This window comes from Dothidotthia symphoricarpi (genome assembly GCF_010015815.1).
Source record: "Dothidotthia symphoricarpi CBS 119687 unplaced genomic scaffold P153scaffold_9, whole genome shotgun sequence".
Taxonomy (NCBI): domain Eukaryota; kingdom Fungi; phylum Ascomycota; class Dothideomycetes; order Pleosporales; family Dothidotthiaceae; genus Dothidotthia; species Dothidotthia symphoricarpi.
In genome coordinates, this window is record NW_022985016.1 from 1,206,632 (window position 1) to 1,225,275 (window position 18,644).

At 54.8% G+C, this 18,644-nt stretch overlaps 9 protein-coding genes across 9 annotated transcripts; 4 read left to right on the plus strand and 5 right to left on the minus strand.

The window, feature by feature from the left end:
• The first annotated feature begins 230 nt into the window (after positions 1-230).
• On the plus strand, positions 231-2,256 carry P153DRAFT_230984 (uncharacterized protein). Its single transcript, XM_033662685.1, has 2 exons — positions 231-1,008; positions 1,064-2,256. Exons 1-2 carry the CDS (start codon positions 599-601, stop codon positions 2,109-2,111), a joined length of 1,458 nt encoding a protein of 485 aa, XP_033524500.1. The 5' UTR covers positions 231-598; the 3' UTR covers positions 2,112-2,256.
• A 471-nt stretch (positions 2,257-2,727) lies between these two features.
• Positions 2,728-3,912, plus strand: P153DRAFT_418841 (uncharacterized protein). The gene has a single exon (XM_033672169.1). It carries the CDS (start codon positions 2,867-2,869, stop codon positions 3,722-3,724), a length of 858 nt encoding a protein of 285 aa, XP_033524501.1. The 5' UTR covers positions 2,728-2,866; the 3' UTR covers positions 3,725-3,912.
• Positions 3,913-4,158: 246 nt separating this feature from the next.
• Positions 4,159-5,430, minus strand: P153DRAFT_385349 (uncharacterized protein; the record flags this gene model as incomplete). Its single annotated transcript, XM_033670418.1, has 3 exons — positions 4,159-4,537; positions 4,588-5,106; positions 5,165-5,430. 3 exons carry the CDS (start codon positions 5,428-5,430, stop codon positions 4,159-4,161), a joined length of 1,164 nt encoding a protein of 387 aa, XP_033524502.1.
• A 337-nt stretch (positions 5,431-5,767) lies between these two features.
• P153DRAFT_315781 (WD40 repeat-like protein) lies at positions 5,768-8,568 on the minus strand. Its single transcript, XM_033664968.1, has 3 exons — positions 8,198-8,568; positions 7,084-8,084; positions 5,768-7,031 (listed from the first exon to the last, which is right to left on the minus strand). The coding sequence occupies exons 1-3, from the start codon at positions 8,357-8,359 to the stop codon at positions 5,993-5,995; spliced, it is 2,202 nt and encodes a 733-aa protein (XP_033524503.1). The 5' UTR covers positions 8,360-8,568; the 3' UTR covers positions 5,768-5,992.
• Positions 8,569-8,650: 82 nt separating this feature from the next.
• P153DRAFT_366586 (uncharacterized protein) lies at positions 8,651-9,766 on the plus strand. Its single transcript, XM_033668084.1, has one exon. The coding sequence runs from the start codon at positions 8,765-8,767 to the stop codon at positions 9,377-9,379; it is 615 nt and encodes a 204-aa protein (XP_033524504.1). The 5' UTR covers positions 8,651-8,764; the 3' UTR covers positions 9,380-9,766.
• Positions 9,767-9,895: 129 nt separating this feature from the next.
• Positions 9,896-10,861, minus strand: P153DRAFT_289500 (Homocysteine S-methyltransferase; the record flags this gene model as incomplete). Its single annotated transcript, XM_033663661.1, has 1 exon — positions 9,896-10,861. The coding sequence occupies one exon, from the start codon at positions 10,859-10,861 to the stop codon at positions 9,896-9,898; it is 966 nt and encodes a 321-aa protein (XP_033524505.1).
• Positions 10,862-14,186: 3,325 nt separating this feature from the next.
• On the plus strand, positions 14,187-14,963 carry P153DRAFT_231235 (uncharacterized protein). The gene is made up of 2 exons (XM_033662686.1): positions 14,187-14,395; positions 14,444-14,963. Exons 1-2 carry the CDS (start codon positions 14,320-14,322, stop codon positions 14,935-14,937), a joined length of 570 nt encoding a protein of 189 aa, XP_033524506.1. The 5' UTR covers positions 14,187-14,319; the 3' UTR covers positions 14,938-14,963.
• Positions 14,964-15,253: 290 nt separating this feature from the next.
• On the minus strand, positions 15,254-16,000 carry P153DRAFT_396450 (uncharacterized protein; the record flags this gene model as incomplete). The annotated part of the gene is made up of 1 exon (XM_033671481.1): positions 15,254-16,000. Exon 1 carries the CDS (start codon positions 15,938-15,940, stop codon positions 15,254-15,256), a length of 687 nt encoding a protein of 228 aa, XP_033524507.1. The 5' UTR covers positions 15,941-16,000.
• Positions 16,001-16,050: 50 nt separating this feature from the next.
• On the minus strand, positions 16,051-18,396 carry P153DRAFT_366590 (uncharacterized protein). The gene is made up of 2 exons (XM_033668085.1): positions 18,182-18,396; positions 16,051-18,122 (listed from the first exon to the last, which is right to left on the minus strand). Exons 1-2 carry the CDS (start codon positions 18,303-18,305, stop codon positions 16,363-16,365), a joined length of 1,884 nt encoding a protein of 627 aa, XP_033524508.1. The 5' UTR covers positions 18,306-18,396; the 3' UTR covers positions 16,051-16,362.
• Between the last annotated feature and the right edge of the window lie 248 nt (positions 18,397-18,644).

Here is an 18,644-nt window from a genome sequence, read left to right on the forward strand (position 1 = left end):
TCTGACTTTATTCGGCCTTTCAAGATATTGGCCTCGTGTTTATGAGGTGAGTGTGGGTAATAGCACACGTTGTTGACAGTTATCATAAAAGGCAGTAAGTGTTCCGGGACATTGGCTACACTCATCAATCTCATCAGGCTGGAAGACGAAGCTTTGACCGAAGCGCGAGGCTGAGTACTCGACTGGCTACATGTGTCTAGACGCACGGTCGCCTACAACCTGCAGGTGACAGAAAATTCAGTCTTCGGAATTTCGAGGTGACCATGGCTTCCCAGGCTGAAAATGAGCAAGCCCCGCCCAAAATTAAGTTCATATCTTCTGCACAAGATAAGACCTCCTCTTGCGAGCCTCCAGCTCGAGACTTGGACCAATGGCTTGAGCCGTGGGCGCCACACTGCAGCACGGCGTCGGAAATTTATTGGAGTGAAAGCGCCACTCGCTAATCGACATGTTCATTCTGCATGTGTATGCAGGCTAGAAGACCGTGCGGGGATGTAGTCGCAAGGCTGGGCTTGGAGGGCATTTTCCTATAAATGATTGACTTCAGCCTGGTCGCGTACAGTTGAGTAGTCCCTCGTTCCTCCCTTCAAGTTGCATCATGTCTACCCCGAGCGTCTTAATATTCATTTTATTAGCCTGTACTCCATTAGGCGATACTCAGTTATTATCCTTATCAACGATACCCACTACGTCGTCGATGGTTCAGAATGTTGCCGGCCCCCTAACAACACCATTTGTTGCACCGTCGTATTGCACTAGCCAAGTCGTCTCGTGCGAGATCACTGCTACGAGTGATTGCGAAAGAATTGTACGAGATGTGACTTGTGGTTCAGATGGCCAGGCTTCCCTAGCAAGTGCATGTTTCCCGGGCGGCCCACAAGCGCTCAATCTTGACGCATCAGCTCCCCCCTTTCTGTATTCACCCGGAATAGCATGCCCAGTTGGATGGACGTCCAATGGAGTATATATCGACGGAAACATGGTTTCTACGATCGGATGCTGCCCATCGTGAGTTCCCTACCATTGATTTACACGCTGTGCGTGGTAGTAACAATTTGCTTAGAACCCTTCACATGTCAGACAGTCAGAGCTGCGCAGCAGACAACACGTATTCATCGGGGACTAGCAGCGCATACTCATGTCAGGGCCAATCACTAGTACCAACCATAGTTTCGTGGACCTCCGGGCAAGCGTCCTTCAACTACATCTGGGCAAGACAGGTACAGGTGGTGTTAGATAATGCAACCCCCTTCACAACGTTCAGCAGTCCAACATCCGCGACACTCAGTAGAACGGCATCCGGAGCTGGGCCTAGCATCACCACACAGCCAGACCCCGGAGATCCAGGAAAACCTGGCCTCTCGATAGGAGCAATCGTGGGCATAGTCATTGGGGCGCTGGCACTCATACTCCTCGTTGCCGCATTCTTCTTCTTCCGACGCCGCAAGCAGAGAGAAAACGCCGCTCCCACGACGTCGGATCAGTACAACGATGCTTCCGTGCCCGAACTCATCACCAACAATGACAACAAGAACGACTACCCATTCGGGCGCACACAAACCCCCACCCAAGGCCTGAAAGGGCCATCAAAAACCGAAATGGCCATGGCACATCCAGCCAGTCTATCTCCGCGTTCCGTAAAATCCAACACCCCAACACGCATGAGCCCGGTGGAACTCGACACCCCGACACACACAAACTGGGAGGGCTCGACACCGGCGACATCCCAAGTTGGATACCTCCCATATTCCCCGTACAACCCACAGGAGCGGGACTCACGCCCGTCGTCGCAAGCTCCTCGCACCCCCATCATGCAGGAACTCGCCAATGCACCAAGTCCATCCATGTCGCCGTCCTACATACATAGCGACGCCGCTTCGATTCTTTCGGAGAGAGATGGTCGGCCGGAAACAGCGGAGAGAGGCTACCCTTCGTCGCCTTTGACACCGCAGAGTCCCGGTACTGCGGGTCAGGATGCGCGACTTGCGGATCTGGAGAGCTCGAAAGCTGGGTTGGAGGAGCGGATGGCGAGGTTGAGACATCTTGCGGAGCTGGAGGAGGAGCATGCGAGGATGCAGGCTGAGATTGAGCGGTTGAGGGGTGCGAGGTGAAATTTGGGAGATAAGGAAGGTTGGTTGTAGAGCGGTTTGCTGTGGTGATGAGAAGATATCAAAGTGTTTGTACGTGTATATGTTTCACGAGCGTCATCACACCATTGCGAGGGTACATATGATGATTTTCGAGATACCTAATGGGCACTATGCTCGCGTTTCTCGTTTGTTCTTCCTATACTTCCTTTGGTCAGCTTGTGTGCAGAACATTGATGTAGTTTACCGCCTTCCACCGCGCATTGAAGACCACGGAAAAGAAGAGAAGATATCCACGTCCTTCTTTGGATCCCTCATCTCTCACTTCTGCAGTCTGGGCGATACGTCTTCCACAATAACCCCAAAGTAGAATTGTATATCATGCTATTGTCTCCCAAATGCGGGATACGAGGTGAATGCGAATACAAACCCGTGTACAATAGAGCGCCAGTCACCGTCACTGAGCTTAGAATCGAAGTCAGATTCACGTCGACTTTGAGCACCAAGATGAAGTTGAGGTGGTATTTAGAGTGAGTTGGTGTTGGTATTGAATAGCGTCTCTTACCTGCGCAATGCTAGAAAGGGTAGTGAATTACAGCAACGCTAGATATATAGCACAGTTCAACTACCGGGCAAGTAAAGCTGTGCACTTCCACGTAAGATTTCATTCCAGATCATTCACATACAGGACTAACTCAATACAAGCTCTCAACCTACCTCAACCCCCTCTCCTCCAACTCACCCTCAACTAAAAAGCCAACAACCAAGGAACAGAACCAATGCCACCTCTCACCTCAACAGTCCCCACCCCAATCCACCCCTTTGAATCCCCAACCACACTGCCCACCCCTCACTACCCTCCACTCTCCCTCCCGGATGTGGAAATGGATGTGTTGACGCGTGTCGCGTACCTGGTCTTAGGGCTACGAGATCTATGGGCGTTGCGCGGAATAATAGGTGGTGCGGAAGAGCAGCGCATCGTCCAAGAAGTAGAACATGCGCTCGCTGAGGAAGTCGTAAGCACCCTACACGCGCTGGAGATGTGGGGCCCACGATCCGATGGGGATGTTAAGCTGGAGAATATCGGTCCGGATCACAACGTTGAGGATTTCGGGCGCGAGGTACTTCGCACTGGCAGCGAGATGGACGACAACATCGACACAGCTAAGCCCGACGATCCCGATCCCGACCCTTCGCAACGATGCGGCGTGTGTCTAGACGCGTACACGTCGTCTCACCCCGCCTTCCTGATCTCGGCCTGCAATCACATCATCGGGAAACCCTGTCTGGACACATGGCTCAACGGCACGGCCCAGAACGCGAATCTGTGTCCTTTCTGCCGCATGCAGATGTGTGAGCGTCGGGCTCGCCGTCCAACCGGCCCGTCAACGAATATCTTCGCCGAGCAGAATGCGCTTGTTAATCGTCTCACTCGTGCTTTGCTGCTGCTGCAGGATATGGATATTCTGTTGACAGAGTTTTTCGCAGGGGGGTATGCGGGCTCGTGGCTTGCGGATACGATGTGTGGGGTGAATATGCGGTTGTTTGAGAATGGGGTTGGGTTTGCGTTTGTGCAGGATGAGATGGAGGATCTTGGTTGGCGGTTGAGGAGGGTGGATTGGGCGGCTTCGGACTAGTGGTCAGATGATAGTGGATGGGGGTGTTGGGCGGGAGATGGACAATGTTCGACTGTGATAAACCTTTCTGTGAGTTAACCTTGGTAGTTGGCGCCTAAAGCGTTTCCCATAAACGTTCTGGTAGTCATTCTTCGAGCATGAATAGGCATTCTTCTTGCGATCTCTGCAGCTCTCTTTATCGCTCGTCTAGACACGTCGATAGTGATAGATATGATGCTGTGAGGTGTGTCTGGACGTTTCTCGAGTCAAGGCTAATCGCGAAGAATGATTTCTGTAGATATTCCGTAACAACAAGATACCTATGCACTCAGCACACTTCTGGTGTACGTCTCTGCTTCCACGATCGACCACTGACTGGTCTGCAAGCCGCTTGCACTGAATCAGTTCAGCAAAAGCGCACTACGAAATATCAAACACGATAGTGGGCACGAACCTCAAGCAGAAAAAGCTCCCAACATCGAACCAATCTCTTTTTGCTTTCCTTGTCTCATCCTCCTCTTCTTGCTCGGTCTTCCTCCGTCTCTGTCTTTCCGAGGTAGGTCGTCCGCGACGTGTTTCAACGGGATTTGATTGCTCTGTTTGGGATCCCGGACATACCAATCCAAGCCGTTAGTTAGGTTAGCAATGTAACTAGATGTTGCCCCGTAAGACACAACGATAGCAGGATATGTGTCAGAGCCAGGACCGGGCTGCCGGAGCAATGCATAGGACATGTTGTAAAGCAGCTCAGCTTTGCGCAGCGTTGTCAAATCGTGGCGATTCCAAATAGCGTTCGGATCTGGTTCTTGGAACGTATCTGATGTAGTTTGTTGCCTAGTCATGTCAGACACTGATCCATGGCAATCAACGTGTGAATTCCCTACCTGTCGGGATCTATCCAGCGCCAATCAAGATGCGATTCCCGTTGCTCGGCCATCCAGTGATCAGTGATTCCAACAAGACACAGAGAGGGGAATTCCGACACGCTTTGCAGGACGGTCGGTATCTCTATACCAAAGCTGTTGTAGACGAGCATTCTGAGCTTCTGGAAAGCCCCATTTTCACGCACAACCCGCGCCCAGTCTCTCAAGTCCTTCACAGCCTCGATGGAAGCTACACCGGTAAACTGACATGCGGTCCGAAACTGTTTTGCTTGCAGTATGAGACTGGAAAGCGTGTCGACTTTGGTAAGCGTAACTAAATGCTCGAGGCGCATGTCATAGTTTTGTATGCATATAAAAGTCAGCATACTGGTGTCGAGTTTTGCCAGGCGGTTGAATATGGAAGGTAACTGATTGCGCGGTCCATCGCCTAGCTCAGTCAGAGTGAAGTGGTGATTGAGCTCGACCTCCTTCGGGAACGCTTCATGGAAGATATTCCAAGTGTTGAATGTCAGGCTCTCACTACACACCAAGATCAGCCCGGCCCAGTCCCAAACACCCTCAAATTCAACAAACTCACGTGTCCTTGATTTGCCTGTAGATTTTCCCAGCGTAATGCCATTCCGCCCATATCAAAGCATCCGGCATAAACGAGTCCGCGTTCCAAGCACAGCAACGAAGAGCCATATCTTGAAGAGTAGCGGAGCCGATTCCGCGGTTTTGGTACGCAGATGGATTGACTTTTTTGTTTCTGGCTTGATGCATCCATGTCGGCACCATGGACGTGACTCTCGCAGACGTTCTTTCTGTGTAGACCTGACCTGTCGTCTCATCGAAGATCGCCATGATTGTGAACTTCGGCGGATATCTAGCTCTTGTGGCGCGATGTTTCACACTCCGGTTCTGTTGAGGTGGTGGTTGACTGTTGCCTTGCACCACAGAGCCAAGATCGCGTCGCCTCGCCTCGCTCGATCAGGTGCATGGCCTCATAAGCTCGAGATTGTAATCAATGCAGTGCATGATTCATCGTCGTCCAACTATCAAATAGCGTGACAACAAAAGATCTTCGAAATGAACGCGCTTTCGAATAACAACGAAGTGGAGTGTGATAAAAGGACGACGCTGTTGGAAGTCGTGAGAGTAGTGCACGGACCCGATCTGTGAGGAAGGTGCAAGCGCTTGAGATCCATCACTCGACACAAAATTCACTCGAAATTATAATGAGTTATAAGGAATTCGATGTGGTAGTTATGAGTCTTATATGATTTCCCCATCCAAAGATCAAGTTCTCACACACCCCAAGACTAAGAATGCTGATCTCGAAAACTCCCAAGATCGAGGCAAAATCCATACCGCTTTTACTCCCACCAGAACGCCTACTTGCACCATTGGAACCTACCCCACCCCATCAAATCTTCTGCGGCAGATACGCACCACCAGCGAGCACCAGATTCATGCGTGTAAACTGAACCTTATAGACCGGCGAATCCTTCGTAGGGAACGCGCTGATCTGATCAGCCGACACACCTGTCTCCTTCGCCGCCTTCTTTGCGCCCGAGACCGTCGTACCGCTCGCCCCCTTGGTCGCCAATGCGCCATCAGTTTTCGCCGTGCTCCCGTCTGCAGCCTTGCCGCTCGACTCGCTGGTTTCCTGCAGCACGTCCCAGACACGCACTGTCTTGTCTGCGCCGGCGGAAACAAGAACGCTGGACTCGACGCTCCAGGATAGACTCCAGATGCCGCCCTTGCCGTGGCCGCGCATGCGCTTCTTACGTCGCCCAGTCTCGAGGGTCCAGAGGATGATGTTCCCGGCGTCGTCGGCGGAGGCGAGGATCTTGCCGTCTGGAGAACATGCAATGGCTGTCACGTTTCCTGTGTGCCCTGTGAAGAGGCGGAGACAGTTGCCGCCGGCGATGTGCCACATGCGGACTGTGCGGTCGCAGGAGCCTGTGAAGACGTAGAGGTTGTTTGGGTGGAAGCTTACACAGTCGACGTCGTTGTCGTGGCCAACGTAGATGCGAAGAGGTTCGATGTGGTCTGTTGACCACAGGCGCGCTGTACGGTCGTTGGATCCGGTAAGGAAGTAGTGACCATATGGGCCCCATTGCAGATCCCAGATGGGATTGTCGTGACCGCGGTAGGCGACGAGACAAGTCCAGGTTTCTAGAGACCAGAGGCGGATAGTCTTGTCTTCAGAGCAGGAGAGAAGGTATTGTGAATTTGTGGGTGGGCCCGTGGGATCTGGGTTTGTCGTAGAGGGCGAGAAAGATATTGCGTAGACGGGGCCAGCATGCCCGACAAGTCGACGTGATGCCGATGGTTGGATGTTCTGGTCAGGACCCGAAGATGTGAGGGGACTGCCGTCCATTGACCACACACGAATGTATGATTCGGCCATGCCGACTGCGGCAAGCAAATGATCGCCAGAAAAGTCGATACAGTTGACGCTGTGTAAACTCGTTAGCTTTTGGGTTTCCCACGCGTCAGTGCTAAATTTACCTGTCAAACGTGTTGTGAAAGGTGTACATGGTGACGCTGACCGCAGGGCCCACGCCTCCTGTTCTGTCCTCCATCTTGTATCGATCCCGATATTCCTGAATCTTGGACACTTCCATAGAGACGTCGCGTGCCAACGATGGCGGTAGAGGGATTGTGTCCCGCGACGGTCCATCCTCTGTAGGCTCGCGCTTTATGCGTTGCTCGTACTCCTCTACCAGCGTCTGTTGCCCTGGCCTGGGCGCGTTTTTGGCGTCCTCGTCTTGCAGTGCTGCGCGGACGTCATCTTGCAAGTCCTGATCTTGAGGATACAGGCCCAGCGCCAGTCGTATCCGCGAGGCATCTGCCTCGGGGTCGTGGCGAGTGGTGAGCGGATGTCCAGGGTTGTGTCCAGGAATACCCTCGTCCTCGGCCGGAAGGTCATCGTCGCCTTGCTCATTGGCCAGTATGGCTGCGATGCTCTTCTCCGCTGTGGTAGTGCGGTCAACTGTGACTATGTTCAGGTGCTCTCGAATTATATCGAGGAGAGCCTGTCCACCCTCGAACATCTTAGACTCGAGGAATTGGACCAGATTGTAGAATGGCATGGTAGTCAAGGTCACGCGGTACTTGTTCTCGGTGTAAAGCTTTGCGATGCGGCTCTCCTTGATGTGTGTGGGTAGCCGTACCTGGCGCATTGTCTTGATATCTTCTTCATGGTCGCGTTCGAACAAGCCTTGGTATGTCGCGAAGAAGGTCTCAGCATCCTTGGAAAAGTACTCCCGCACGAGGTCGAGGAACGAGTACACGAACATGGGCCACAGCAGCTTGCGCAGTTCTGGCCTGTACAGATCCAAGTTGTCCTCTGTGTATTTCCGTATCAGCTCGAAGGCCTTGGTGTACTTCAAGCCGCCCACTTCGGTGCTGTGGGGTACGAGAGACTGGCCGTTGGCTTGTGGTTCGGACTCCTTGCGGAGCATGGCCTCGGTGCGAACATAGCCCTTCTTGGAGAGGTATTCTAGGACCTTGGTGTTGTGAGCACAAGCAAGGCAACTTAAGACGGTGTCTCACACATGTGGTGGTAAAGCTGAAGCAACAGACAAGAAGAAGATCAGTACATGAAAACTCCCAAACTCACAATTTGATTCAAGTTTTGTTGTGTCTGCGGCCCAGAAGCGCTCGCAGACGGAGGGACTGGCTGGGGCGCCATGGTGTTGTGAGGCGGAAGGCCAGCGCTGGGCGGACCATTGTTTCCCACGCTCATAGCTCTTGCAGGTCCTGGCCCCGGCGGCCCCGACATGACGGTGAATGGACGTCTTCTCTGCTATGCGCTTCCCTCACCTCGAAACGGGGAATGAGCGCGGCGCGTTGCGCATGGACGACTAGCAGGGATTTGGACAGTTGCGCCAGGTGCAGCTTGAGTCGAGGGGTTATGACGCGTGATTGTATCGTGGAGAGTCGGAAGGCGCGTTCTGATATGTCGTTGGCGTCAAATGCTTGAATGGTGAGTTGACGGATTGATGCTGGAGGTGGAGCTCGAAATGGCGCTAAGGAGCGGAACTCAAGCTCGCCCGCCCTCCTCACCTACATCATTGAACACTCACATTACTGTCGCGTTGCTTGACCACCTGACCGTTCGAGTCGCGGAGATACCCACCTCCAACACACATCCCACGAAACCTTCCCTATCTCAGCTATCTCCACAATGTCTACCGACACTCCCCAGCAAGCTACCGCGCAGCCCGACGTACCCTCCGCGCCCTCCTCCCAACAAGCCCCAAACCCGCAAGAAGCGCAAACCTACCGCCAAACCGCCGCCTCCAACATCCGCCACCTCAGCCGCCTAAACGAGCACCTCCCCACAATGCTGACCTACTTCGCAACCGCCCTGACCCAGCTCACCACCTCGCCCATCCACACAGAGAAGCAACAAAACCAACCCGACAGCGTCCTCGCGCGCCAGGTCGCCCTTCGAGAAGCAATGGGCACCGTCATGATGATGACGAATATCCTGCGCGAGGAGCTCATCACCCAGATTGAGGAGCTGGAGAAGCACGGCGTTATACCTGCAGCGCATCAGCGCTTTACGGCTGCACAGCCCCGCGCTGTGGATGGTCAGGAGGACAGGCCGAGAGATTCAGAGGCTGGGGTTAAGAATGGGGGGTATGGCGATTTTGATGTGGGGGTGTTGAATGCGAGGGCTGCGTCGGGTCAGGTGGGTGGGGAGGATGCGTTGAATAGGCTGAAGGCGGTGCTGGAGGATCTTACGAAGAGGAGTGGGGGGGATGTGAATGGGGAAGACATGGCTGTCGATGGCTGAAGGAGGGGGGAGACGGAGGAAAGTCGAGAACACATGATACCCCGAGCCAGACTGGGCTTGAGCGCAGAGCAGACGGACAGCGAAAGCATCCAAGTCGCACTGCAACGGCAAGTCGGAGTGAGCGTTTGAGTAGAGTCGAGAGACTTGAAAAAGACGTGCAAAAGGTACTGTAGTGCTTTGCATAGGCTCAGTCATGACGGCCGTGCTTCGTCTGCACCTACATGGCCCAAGGCAAGCAATGCGAGGAAGAAGACATGATCATAAACGAGAAGGGGCATGGGCGAAAGAACTTACCGTAACCACATGAACCCAGCAAGACACGTAGACGAACGAACAACTCACGTATTGGTGTCACGCTACATGCTCTGTAAATGCAATCGATGAACATGCAATCGCCGTCCCTCTCAAATCCTCTTCAACCCCTTGCGTGAAGTTGTCCAGCACGCAGCTCCTCACACATTCCCTCCACACTGTCAATAACCCCAAGAACCCACCCCAAGCCCACCAACACACCCCCTACCTCCCCACCGCACCCCTCATAACCCCAATATCCACCGGCGTAGTCCTACAACACCCCCCAATAAGCCCCGCGCCCGCCTCCCACCAAAGCACAGTCTTCCCCCTCAACCCCTCGCCCTCGGTCCGCACCCCCTCCCACCCCCTCGTCCCCGCATTCCACATCTCCCCAGAATTAGGATACATAACCAGCGGGCCCCGCGTCCACAGCCCCTTCAACACCCTCAGCGCATCGAGCCCCACACCATCGGCCACGCAGTTAAATCCTAGCGCGACGACTTGCTTTACATCCTGCAGGATGTCGACGATATCGGCTAATGGTGTGCCATCGGCGATATGCGTACTATCGCGCAGTGTGAAGGAGAACCACGCTTCTGTGCGCGGAAACTCAGTGACCAGAAGTTCAGCCAGCGCCTCAACCTCGCCTTTCTGCGGGATGGTCTCGCAGGCGAGAATATCGACGCCGGCTGCGATGAGGGCAGCGATGCGGCCGCGGTGGAATTCCTTCATGGCTTCTTTGCTAACAGTGTAGTCGCCGCGGTATTCACTTCCGTCTGCGAGGAAAGCGCCGTAGGGGCCCACGCTTCCTGCTATCCACAGCGGTTCGCGCGTCTTTTCGTCCTCGCGTTCCTGCAAGACTTCATCGCGCGCTGAGATGGCGAGCTCGACGCTCCTGGCTACTAGTCCGCGGGCTTCTTCTTCGCTGATCTGGAGGTGTTGGACTAGGCCTGGGATACTTGCTTGGTAGCTTGCGGTGATGGCGACGTTTGCTCCCGCGCGGAAGTAGTCCAGGTGTGCTTGTTTGATTACAGAGGGGTCTTTGGTGAGGATGTCGGCTGACCAGAGGGAGCCGGAGATGTCGGCGCCGAGGGTTTCGAGGTAGGTTGCTAGTGCGCCGTCGAGGATGATGGGCTTTTTGAGCGGGAAATATGAGGAAATGGGTTCCGGTCTTTGTGATGGTGACATGTTGGAGTGGTTCTTCTTATATCTCTTCGTTCATGTAAGTCTTCAATTCAAAGGAGATACAAGATTCGTCGTTGAAATCGAGAGGCGTACAAACTCAAAGGAAGGCTTTCTGCAACATGAGAGAATAGAGTGTACGCGAGAGTAGTATTTTGGAGATATCGCAAAAAGTTCACATCAGTAGTTTTGATGTCGCGATGTCGGAGCAGTGCACACTACCACCGAAGCAGTTTAGTCTCTCACGGGCGGACTTCGTTCAATCTCCATCACGCGAAAGCTTGATCAGACAACACCACAATCATTCACCATTCACAAAGACCATCAAAGACACAATTTTGGCCGTAGTAAAAGGTGCTGTATATTACATGCTGACTGGTAGCCGGCCCTGCGTAACTGGTAACATATCGAGGGAAAAGCCTGCCTAGCTAAAGGACAGTGCCCTAGAAAGATCATCGACCACCCATTACCCATACCACAGTGTAAGTATGTATAGAACCGAGCCGCTCATGGAATGCATGATCATCGCACCGACCTCTCGCGTCGCCACAGCAGCGTATCCACCATGATAGAAGATAGACCGCGAAGGTATCGTAACCGTGTCCGACTCAAGCGAAGTGAGCAAAGGCGATGGCGACGACGATGGCCGCAACCGAACTCCTACCAGCCCCAACGACTTGGCCCATGTTGATAGGAACCTCAACGTACGAGGGACTAGGCGCGACAACGGTGCCGTTGAGGCCTCCGGATGGGTAAGGGTAACTGTAATTCAAAGCTTAGCAGGTGTGCGGTGACGGATGACCAGTCAAGACATGAAGACTTACCCAGATCCAGATGGAAGTGCAAAGCCGCTGGAGACACGGCTCGTAGGCACAGCTTGAGTGTTGGACAGCGTGTTAGGATCGTTGCTAGATGAAGGCCGCGCAGTGATGAAAGACGTCATGGTCTGCGTCAGATAGCTCGTAATTCTAGTAGTGCCATCGATGACGGAAGAGCTGGCCTCAGCTGGCGGCGGTGGGTAAACGTAACCTGAGCTGGTGGATGTAGCAGCCGGTTCTGTCTCCGAAAGCGTGCTGAGAAGGCTAGATGGAACGGCCGAGGGAAATTCGGATGAGCTGTCGGGGACTGAGCTCGACGTTCCTTCCGTAGGAGCGGTAGTTGACGAAGCTGGGCCAGACGACGAGGCTGGTGATGTCGGGACTGCGTCCGTATTCGAGGCGGAGCTACCGGAAGAGATAGCGTACTCGCTGGAAGATGGCCCAGCGGAGACTGAGCCAGACAGGTAAGGGGGGAACGAGGTGGGGATAGAGTCTGTGTTGGTGTTGGAGGGAGTCGTGGAGCTGCCGACTGAATCAGACGGAGAAAGAGGGGAAGAAGTAGGGACAGAGTCCGTGTTAGTGTTTGAAGGAGTCGTAAGGCTACCAACCGAGCCTGAAGGAGTCTCATATGCACTCGACAAGGGACTACCAGAGATTGGTACAGCATCAGTCGCAGAGGAAGCTGTGTTGGATGACGCAGGTGGCGCAGTATATCCACTCGAAGGAGTGACACCCGAGATGTAGGTCGCATCCGTGTTGGTGTTCATGTCGGTAGAGGAGAGACTGAGGGTGGGCAGAGCACTTGATGAAGGCTGAGGGGTAACGTAGCCGCTCGAGGCCTCAGGCACGCCCGGTGGAAAGGACGTCGGGATAGAGTCAGTAAGGCTGCCGGTGGGAAGAGCACTCGTGGAAAGCTGAGGAGGCATGTAATCACTTGAGGGTCCAGAGACACCTGGCGGGAATGAGGTCGGGATGGAGTCGGTGAGACTGCCAGTGGAAGTTGCATCCGCCGAAGACTGAGGAGGAGCGTAACCGCTCGAAGGCCCGGACACACCTGGTGGGAATGATGTTGGGATAGAGTCCGTGAGACTATCAGTGAGCGGAGCACTTGGAGAAGGCCGGGGAATGAAATAAGACTCGGAGATACTTGGTGGGAGAGAGGTTGGGATAGAGTCAGTGCCCGTAGTCACCCAGAGCGACATGGAAGCCGTGGGAACCCCCGGGATGAGGCTGATCTGGAAGTCGACTGAAGATCGCATGGGCAGAGCACTTGTGGATACCCCAGGAGGAGCGTAGTTGCTGGAAGACTCAGGAGCGTTTGGCGGGAATGAGGTCGGCACCGCCTCTGAGAGCGTGTCCGTGGTTCCTGGCAGCGAGACAGGAGCAGTTGGCGGAGGAGGGAGGATGCTGACAGAGCCATCGGCGGAGGAACCTGCAGGAGGAGCTGAGCTCACGGGTGGCAAGAGAACGACCTCAGAAGAAGGAGCCGAGTATCCAGGGGTAGTGGGAGCTAGGCAGATGGTGGTCGTAATGCTCATAACAGTAGTCGACGTCTCAAAGACCGCGGAACTGGCTGGGCAGTTGGTGACAGACGCGGCACACTTAGTGATCGTGTATGTCGACGTAGCATAGACGATCGAAGTGACGACCGGGTCGGCCTGACGACGAGCACCTGCGGGAAGAGTTAGAAGAGTCTGGACATGTGATGCAGTGGAGGAAGTGGAAACAGTGGTCGAGGTATGGAGAGAAAGCACATGGAAGATGAGGGTCAATTGACTCACCACGTGGGCCTGCGACAGGGCGGAGGGCAGAGACAGCACCGCTGAGGGCGGCAAGCTGGAGCAACTTCATGGCGAAGGAGAGTTGAGGGGTGATGCAAGAAGCTAAAGGAGTGTAGCTGGTTGATGAAGAAAGCAACGAGCTGCAGGCCGGTTGTTGTGAGTTGAGAGTGTGGTAAACGAGTGTGAGAAGCTGGTGAGGAAGAGAAGCAGTTAAAGAGTCTGGCGATGCTTTATCGAGGGCAGGCAAGTGCCAAGAGCTGGTAAACAAACGGCCAACGCGCTGTCCAAAGTTTTCCCCGACGTCAGGAAATTGCCATTGCGTCACTGAGCAAGTTATGGGGAAGTCGCCTTATCGCGAGGGCAAGTGTGTGCCTGCACGTGAGAGCACCTTCACTCTCTGCTCTCTGGCCCTTGGAAAGGCCTCGTCGCACAACAACGGACATCTGGAGCTGCATCACATATTGAGCAGTATGGGGGAAATTCACTGGACGCCGAAGCGCTCGCCCAAACAGGCTCGTTAGGCTGTATGCATTTGCGTTACAGTAGTAACGGTTTGTTTGGGCGAGGCGGTGACACCTAGGTGCTCCTCCCGCGTACATAATCCGCGCACTTTCCCTTCCCTCCTCTCCTTCACCTCCACCACTCCCCAGGCAACCTTATCGCGTCCGTGCAAAATTCTCTGCTTGCAAACGCGCCTCGTCATTTCCTCTTTCCACATATAAACCGCCCGCCACCCACACTCTTCATTGCTTCTTCACGACACCTCCTGCAACCGTCAATTCTCTGAGCTGCATCCATTCAACCGCAACATACTTCACGCCAGCTCTATCGCATTCACACGATCCAACAGCTTACCGCTATCAACATGCTCGGTTTCAAGGTCCTCGCACTCGTTGCTGCGCTTGCCTCCAGTGTCGTCGCTCACGATGTTGCTCCCGACAGTAAGTCGCCACTGGCTCTTTGTACACCCAATCTAACGTGTGCTCCAGCTTGTGCTCCCGCTGTCACCGTGACTGTCACCGTCACTGAGTGTGGCACGCCTGGCCCGCCAGTCCCCACCATCCCGGTGTCCTCGTATGAGGTGCCGCCTCCTCCTCCTCCCCCGGCCGCCTCGGTCGAGTCAACGGCGACTGCTCCTTTGAGCTCTCCGCCTGAGGCTTCCGTCACCGACGCTCCACCTGCCCCGCCCACTGACACTGGAGTTCCGCCCGTCGGTCCCGTTCCGTCTTCAGGCGAGCCTCTTGCCCCCGTGCCTTCCTCGGACATGCCTGTCGCTCCCGGTCCTTCGTCTGGCGCGTCTGCTCCCGGTACGACTCTGAATCCATCTTCTACGGCTGACATGACGCGTCCGTCCCCGTCGACTAGCACGCCTGCCACTGTCTCGACCGCTGGAGCTGTCCTCGCCATTGCCACTCCCTACATCGGCCTGGGCTCACTGTTCGCTGCGGGCGCCGTTCTGAACGTAGCTTTGGCTGCCGTCTAGGCGTCTAGACATGCTCTCACTTACTGACTCACGTCGTGTGTGGTCGATGTCGTTAGGATACGTCTGGCATCCTCTGCAGCTTTCTGTCTGTCTGGCTTGATGATCTGTCGCGATGGCGGATGTATGCCTGCAACCATCTCTGTATTTGGCGGGAATCTTGGGGGATGGGTCTATCGTCGATGAAAAGCTTGCGTATGACTAGCATACCACAGCACTTTACCATGCTTGATACAAAAATAATCACATCACTGACTCTTGGAACTATCTTTTCCCATTCTGAAGTGATGCTTCTGCTGTATTATATCTTCCTATGAAGTCAATCCACCCTCCCGTTCTCATCCACCTCCCCAATCACACCTCCCTCCATAACCCTGCCCACCCACTCCGCAATCCTCGCCGCCGCATCCCCAGCCTCCAAACACGTAACATCCATAACCAGTTCCTCCCCAACCCCAAACCGATAAATCTCACTCCCCGCCCGAATCCCCCTTACCCTCTCCGGACAAACAATCTTCGTCGTCCCACTCCTCTTCCGCTCCTCACTCGCCACCCGCCGCATATTCTCACCCACACCGCACAGCAGAATAATAGGGATGAAGCGCCGTCCCGCCCGCGCCGCCGCGTCGACAAATTCCCGCGTTATGCGCACCTCGTGGGGGGTCGTGGAGCGGGATTCTACGTAGTGAGTAGTCAATTTCTGGAAGGGGGTATGTAAGGGAAGGGAAAGGAGAAACAAACCAGTGACCACCACGACACTCCCCCTGTACTGCACATTCTCTACGTATAAGGCGAATACACGCGCGCGTTCTGCTTTTCGCGCGGGCTGGTAGGCGGGGTGCGTGCGCGCGTAGTGGGTGGCGACGGGGTCGATGAGGGTGTGTGTGTCGAGGAGGATTGGGGGGGAGTGTGAAGGGGGGAGCAGGGGGAGCAGGGCGCGGGCTATGGTTAGTTTTCCGGTGCCGGGGAAGGCGTTGATGTATATTAGGGGGGCGGGGGTGGACATTTTGCGGTTTTTGGTATGTGGGATTCGAGGTTGGTTGGGCGTGGATATGGATTGATGGTGTGAGGTTGAAGACGAAGACGAACATAGGCGTTTGGTACACGTCGAAGAAGTTGGGCGTTTGAAGATGTTGTGTACGTCGATGTATCACCGTTTGTCCTTGCTGCCCCGTTACTTCAAGATAGCAAACTTTACAGAATCTCCACAACACATTGAAGACGGTAAATGATAGACCAGACGCGCAGGACATGAATTCGATATTCGACCTAGAAATGTGAATCGTAATGCAAACAGCCCCGCGTAGAAAAGCCAACAATGCCAACCTCCCCTCTTGCACATGATGCAGAGCAAAACGCCGCCCACAATCCCACCTCGTCGTACGGCCTATTCATCCACACCAGCATGGACAAGAATCAAGCGACGCACTACCCCGCCTGAGTAAACTTAGCCCTCAGCTCATCAATCTCCCTCTGAAACCTCTCCATATCGTCCAAAATACTGGTCGAGTCTTTCCTCCCCTCATCCTGCGCAACGCCCGCACCCAGAATGTTTTCTACCTCTTCTCTCGGCGAATACAGCGCGTAGTCGTTGCTTGTAAATTTCTCGTCCGCGGGCGCATATACATGTCTCAATGAGCTCTCACTTGCGCCGCTTGTGCGCCTCTTGCTTTCGACACTGGTCCTCCTGTTCTCCATGCTGGTTCGACGACTCTCTGTGGGAGACGAGGGTACGTGGGGGCGCTGTTGGTCGAGGCTAGAGCGATTGGACTGACGGCGCCGGGGCGGGGGAAGTGGTGGCGGAGATTGCATCGTGCTTCCTGTGCTCTCGCCTGATGTGGTTCGTGTTGGGTTGCGTGTTGATGATATGGATGATGTGCGGTTAACGCCAGACACAGAAGGAGCTGGTTCTGAATCTATCGTGCTCCTGCGCGAGGACGAAGGGCCCTGTGAGGATGCTGTTGTGCGGACTGAGGTGGAGCGCTGGGGTAGCTCTGTTGTCGACGAGTTTGCGCTGGATGTGTCCATGTTTGCCAGTCGAGCTCCGTGTCTGCGAGGTGGTGGAGGAGGCGGTGATTTGATACTCGACATTGGATCGTTGATGCTTGCGGAAGGGCTTGGAAGAACAGCGTCGATTGAGACTTGTGACGACATGGTGATGCTCGAGCTGCTGCGTGATCTATTGCTCGTCACAGAGCTCCGAAGCTGGCTCTGTCGACGAGCCAGAGGCACAGGCGGTGGAGCCCTCTTCTGGGAGTGCAAAACATCCGACGTACTCGGCGTATCGCTGAGTCTGAGCTCCACAGGCGCCGGTTGGTGTTGTGTGCTGTCCTGTGTAGTAATGTGAAGAGGCGGCTGCGATGCAACAGGCGTGGGAGGAAGCGGCTTGTTCGTGTCGAAGCTGTTCTGCCTCGACACAGGAGCTGGTGCGGGCACGTTCACAGCAAAATCGTCGAACGACACCGTCTGCGGTTGTCGCGGTGCTACAGGCTTGCCATGGCGAGGCTTCGGCGCAGGCGGCGGCTGCTTCTTCTCTTTCCTCACTTCTGACACCAGACGATTCCTCTCGTCCTCGTCTGAAGCGGCCATCTCGTACGATGTACGCGGCGACTCAGCGTGCGCTTCGTATGAGTGGTCGAATAATGATTGCCGTGATATAGATGTGTCGGTGCTACTGCTGCTCTCGAATATGGGGGCGCTCGAGATGGTGGATGCAGCAGTCTTCGGTGACTGGGCAGACGGACGGGCACTCGGCCTGCCCGTGAGAAGGAGGTTCTTGAAGCTTTCCACATCCAGCGAGGCTCTGTTGTTGCTCTGGACCGCCCCTTCCGCCGCGGTCCGCTCCACCACTCCCTCCTGCTCTTGTGGCTCAATCGTGGCCAACGTGCGGGAAAACGGATTCGCCGGCACTCCACTTGGATAAGGTGTCGGCTGCGACGCTCCGGGGCTTGACCACGAGCTCACCCGTGCATCTTGTGCAGCCTGTATACGCTCGTCGGACCAGCCAGCAGGGTATGTCGGAAACGGCGAGGTCATCGAGTGAGTTGCGCCCAGTGGCGGGGTTAGAGCAGCGTAGGCAGTCATGTCTGGGCTGTCGATATTTGACTGCGGAGGGATGAAGACGGTCGAGGACTCTATGCGGACATGCTTCTTGGTCCGGGGCGGCAGCGAGATGGTGTCGTCGAGCACTGTGATACAGTTACCCTTCCGTCCCTGAGCAAGCTTCATGTCCAAGGCAAGAATATACCAAAACGCCCATCCTCACGGGCCTCGGGCGTGCTATCTGGAGTGCTCAAGGAAGCCTGCGGAACAGCCACAAAAGGAGCATTGCTGGGCGGGGGGGATGCGCGGAAGGGGTTCGCAGATGACATGTCCAAAGTTTAAAAACAGTGCATTATTCTATGTACACGGAAGAGGCTCGTGAAGAGCGGTGTGAGTAGCGGGGGGTCTGACAGCTCGTGCTGCTGACGGTTGACGCGATCCTGCGATCCGCAATCCGAATGTAGATCAGGGCCAGCGAACCCCCCACCATGTCAAGGCGCTTGGCTTGTTGTACATGGCTTTTCTTCCCAACGCGCGCGTGGTTCCAATCACGACAATGCTAGTCTTTGGCGCTTCCCCACCATCCAGACTTGCATTTTTGACACTTCTCCGCTCCAAACTTGTATCGCTCTTGATTGGCGACACGAGGTATGCATAATGAGGCTGGA

Excerpts from the sequence above, each read along its gene's own strand:
- P153DRAFT_230984 (XM_033662685.1), top strand. The coding sequence starts at position 599 with ATGTCTACCCCGAGCGTCTTAATATTCATTTTATTAGCCTGTACTCCA. Across the intron at positions 1,009-1,063 it reads ACGATCGGATGCTGCCCATC|AACCCTTCACATGTCAGACA; the intron begins GTGAGTTCCCTA and ends CAATTTGCTTAG.
- P153DRAFT_418841 (XM_033672169.1), top strand. The coding sequence starts at position 2,867 with ATGCCACCTCTCACCTCAACAGTCCCCACCCCAATCCACCCCTTTGAA.
- P153DRAFT_315781 (XM_033664968.1), bottom strand. The coding sequence starts at position 8,359 with ATGTCGGGGCCGCCGGGGCCAGGACCTGCAAGAGCTATGAGCGTGGGA. Across the intron at positions 8,085-8,197 it reads AACAAAACTTGAATCAAATT|GTCCTAGAATACCTCTCCAA; the intron begins GTGAGTTTGGGA and ends CACAACACCAAG. Across the intron at positions 7,032-7,083 it reads TTTCACAACACGTTTGACAG|CGTCAACTGTATCGACTTTT; the intron begins GTAAATTTAGCA and ends GAGTTTACACAG.
- P153DRAFT_366586 (XM_033668084.1), top strand. The coding sequence starts at position 8,765 with ATGTCTACCGACACTCCCCAGCAAGCTACCGCGCAGCCCGACGTACCC.
- P153DRAFT_231235 (XM_033662686.1), top strand. The coding sequence starts at position 14,320 with ATGCTCGGTTTCAAGGTCCTCGCACTCGTTGCTGCGCTTGCCTCCAGT. Across the intron at positions 14,396-14,443 it reads TCACGATGTTGCTCCCGACA|CTTGTGCTCCCGCTGTCACC; the intron begins GTAAGTCGCCAC and ends CGTGTGCTCCAG.
- P153DRAFT_366590 (XM_033668085.1), bottom strand. The coding sequence starts at position 18,305 with ATGTCATCTGCGAACCCCTTCCGCGCATCCCCCCCGCCCAGCAATGCT. Across the intron at positions 18,123-18,181 it reads CCGTGAGGATGGGCGTTTTG|TGCTCGACGACACCATCTCG; the intron begins GTATATTCTTGC and ends ACTGTATCACAG.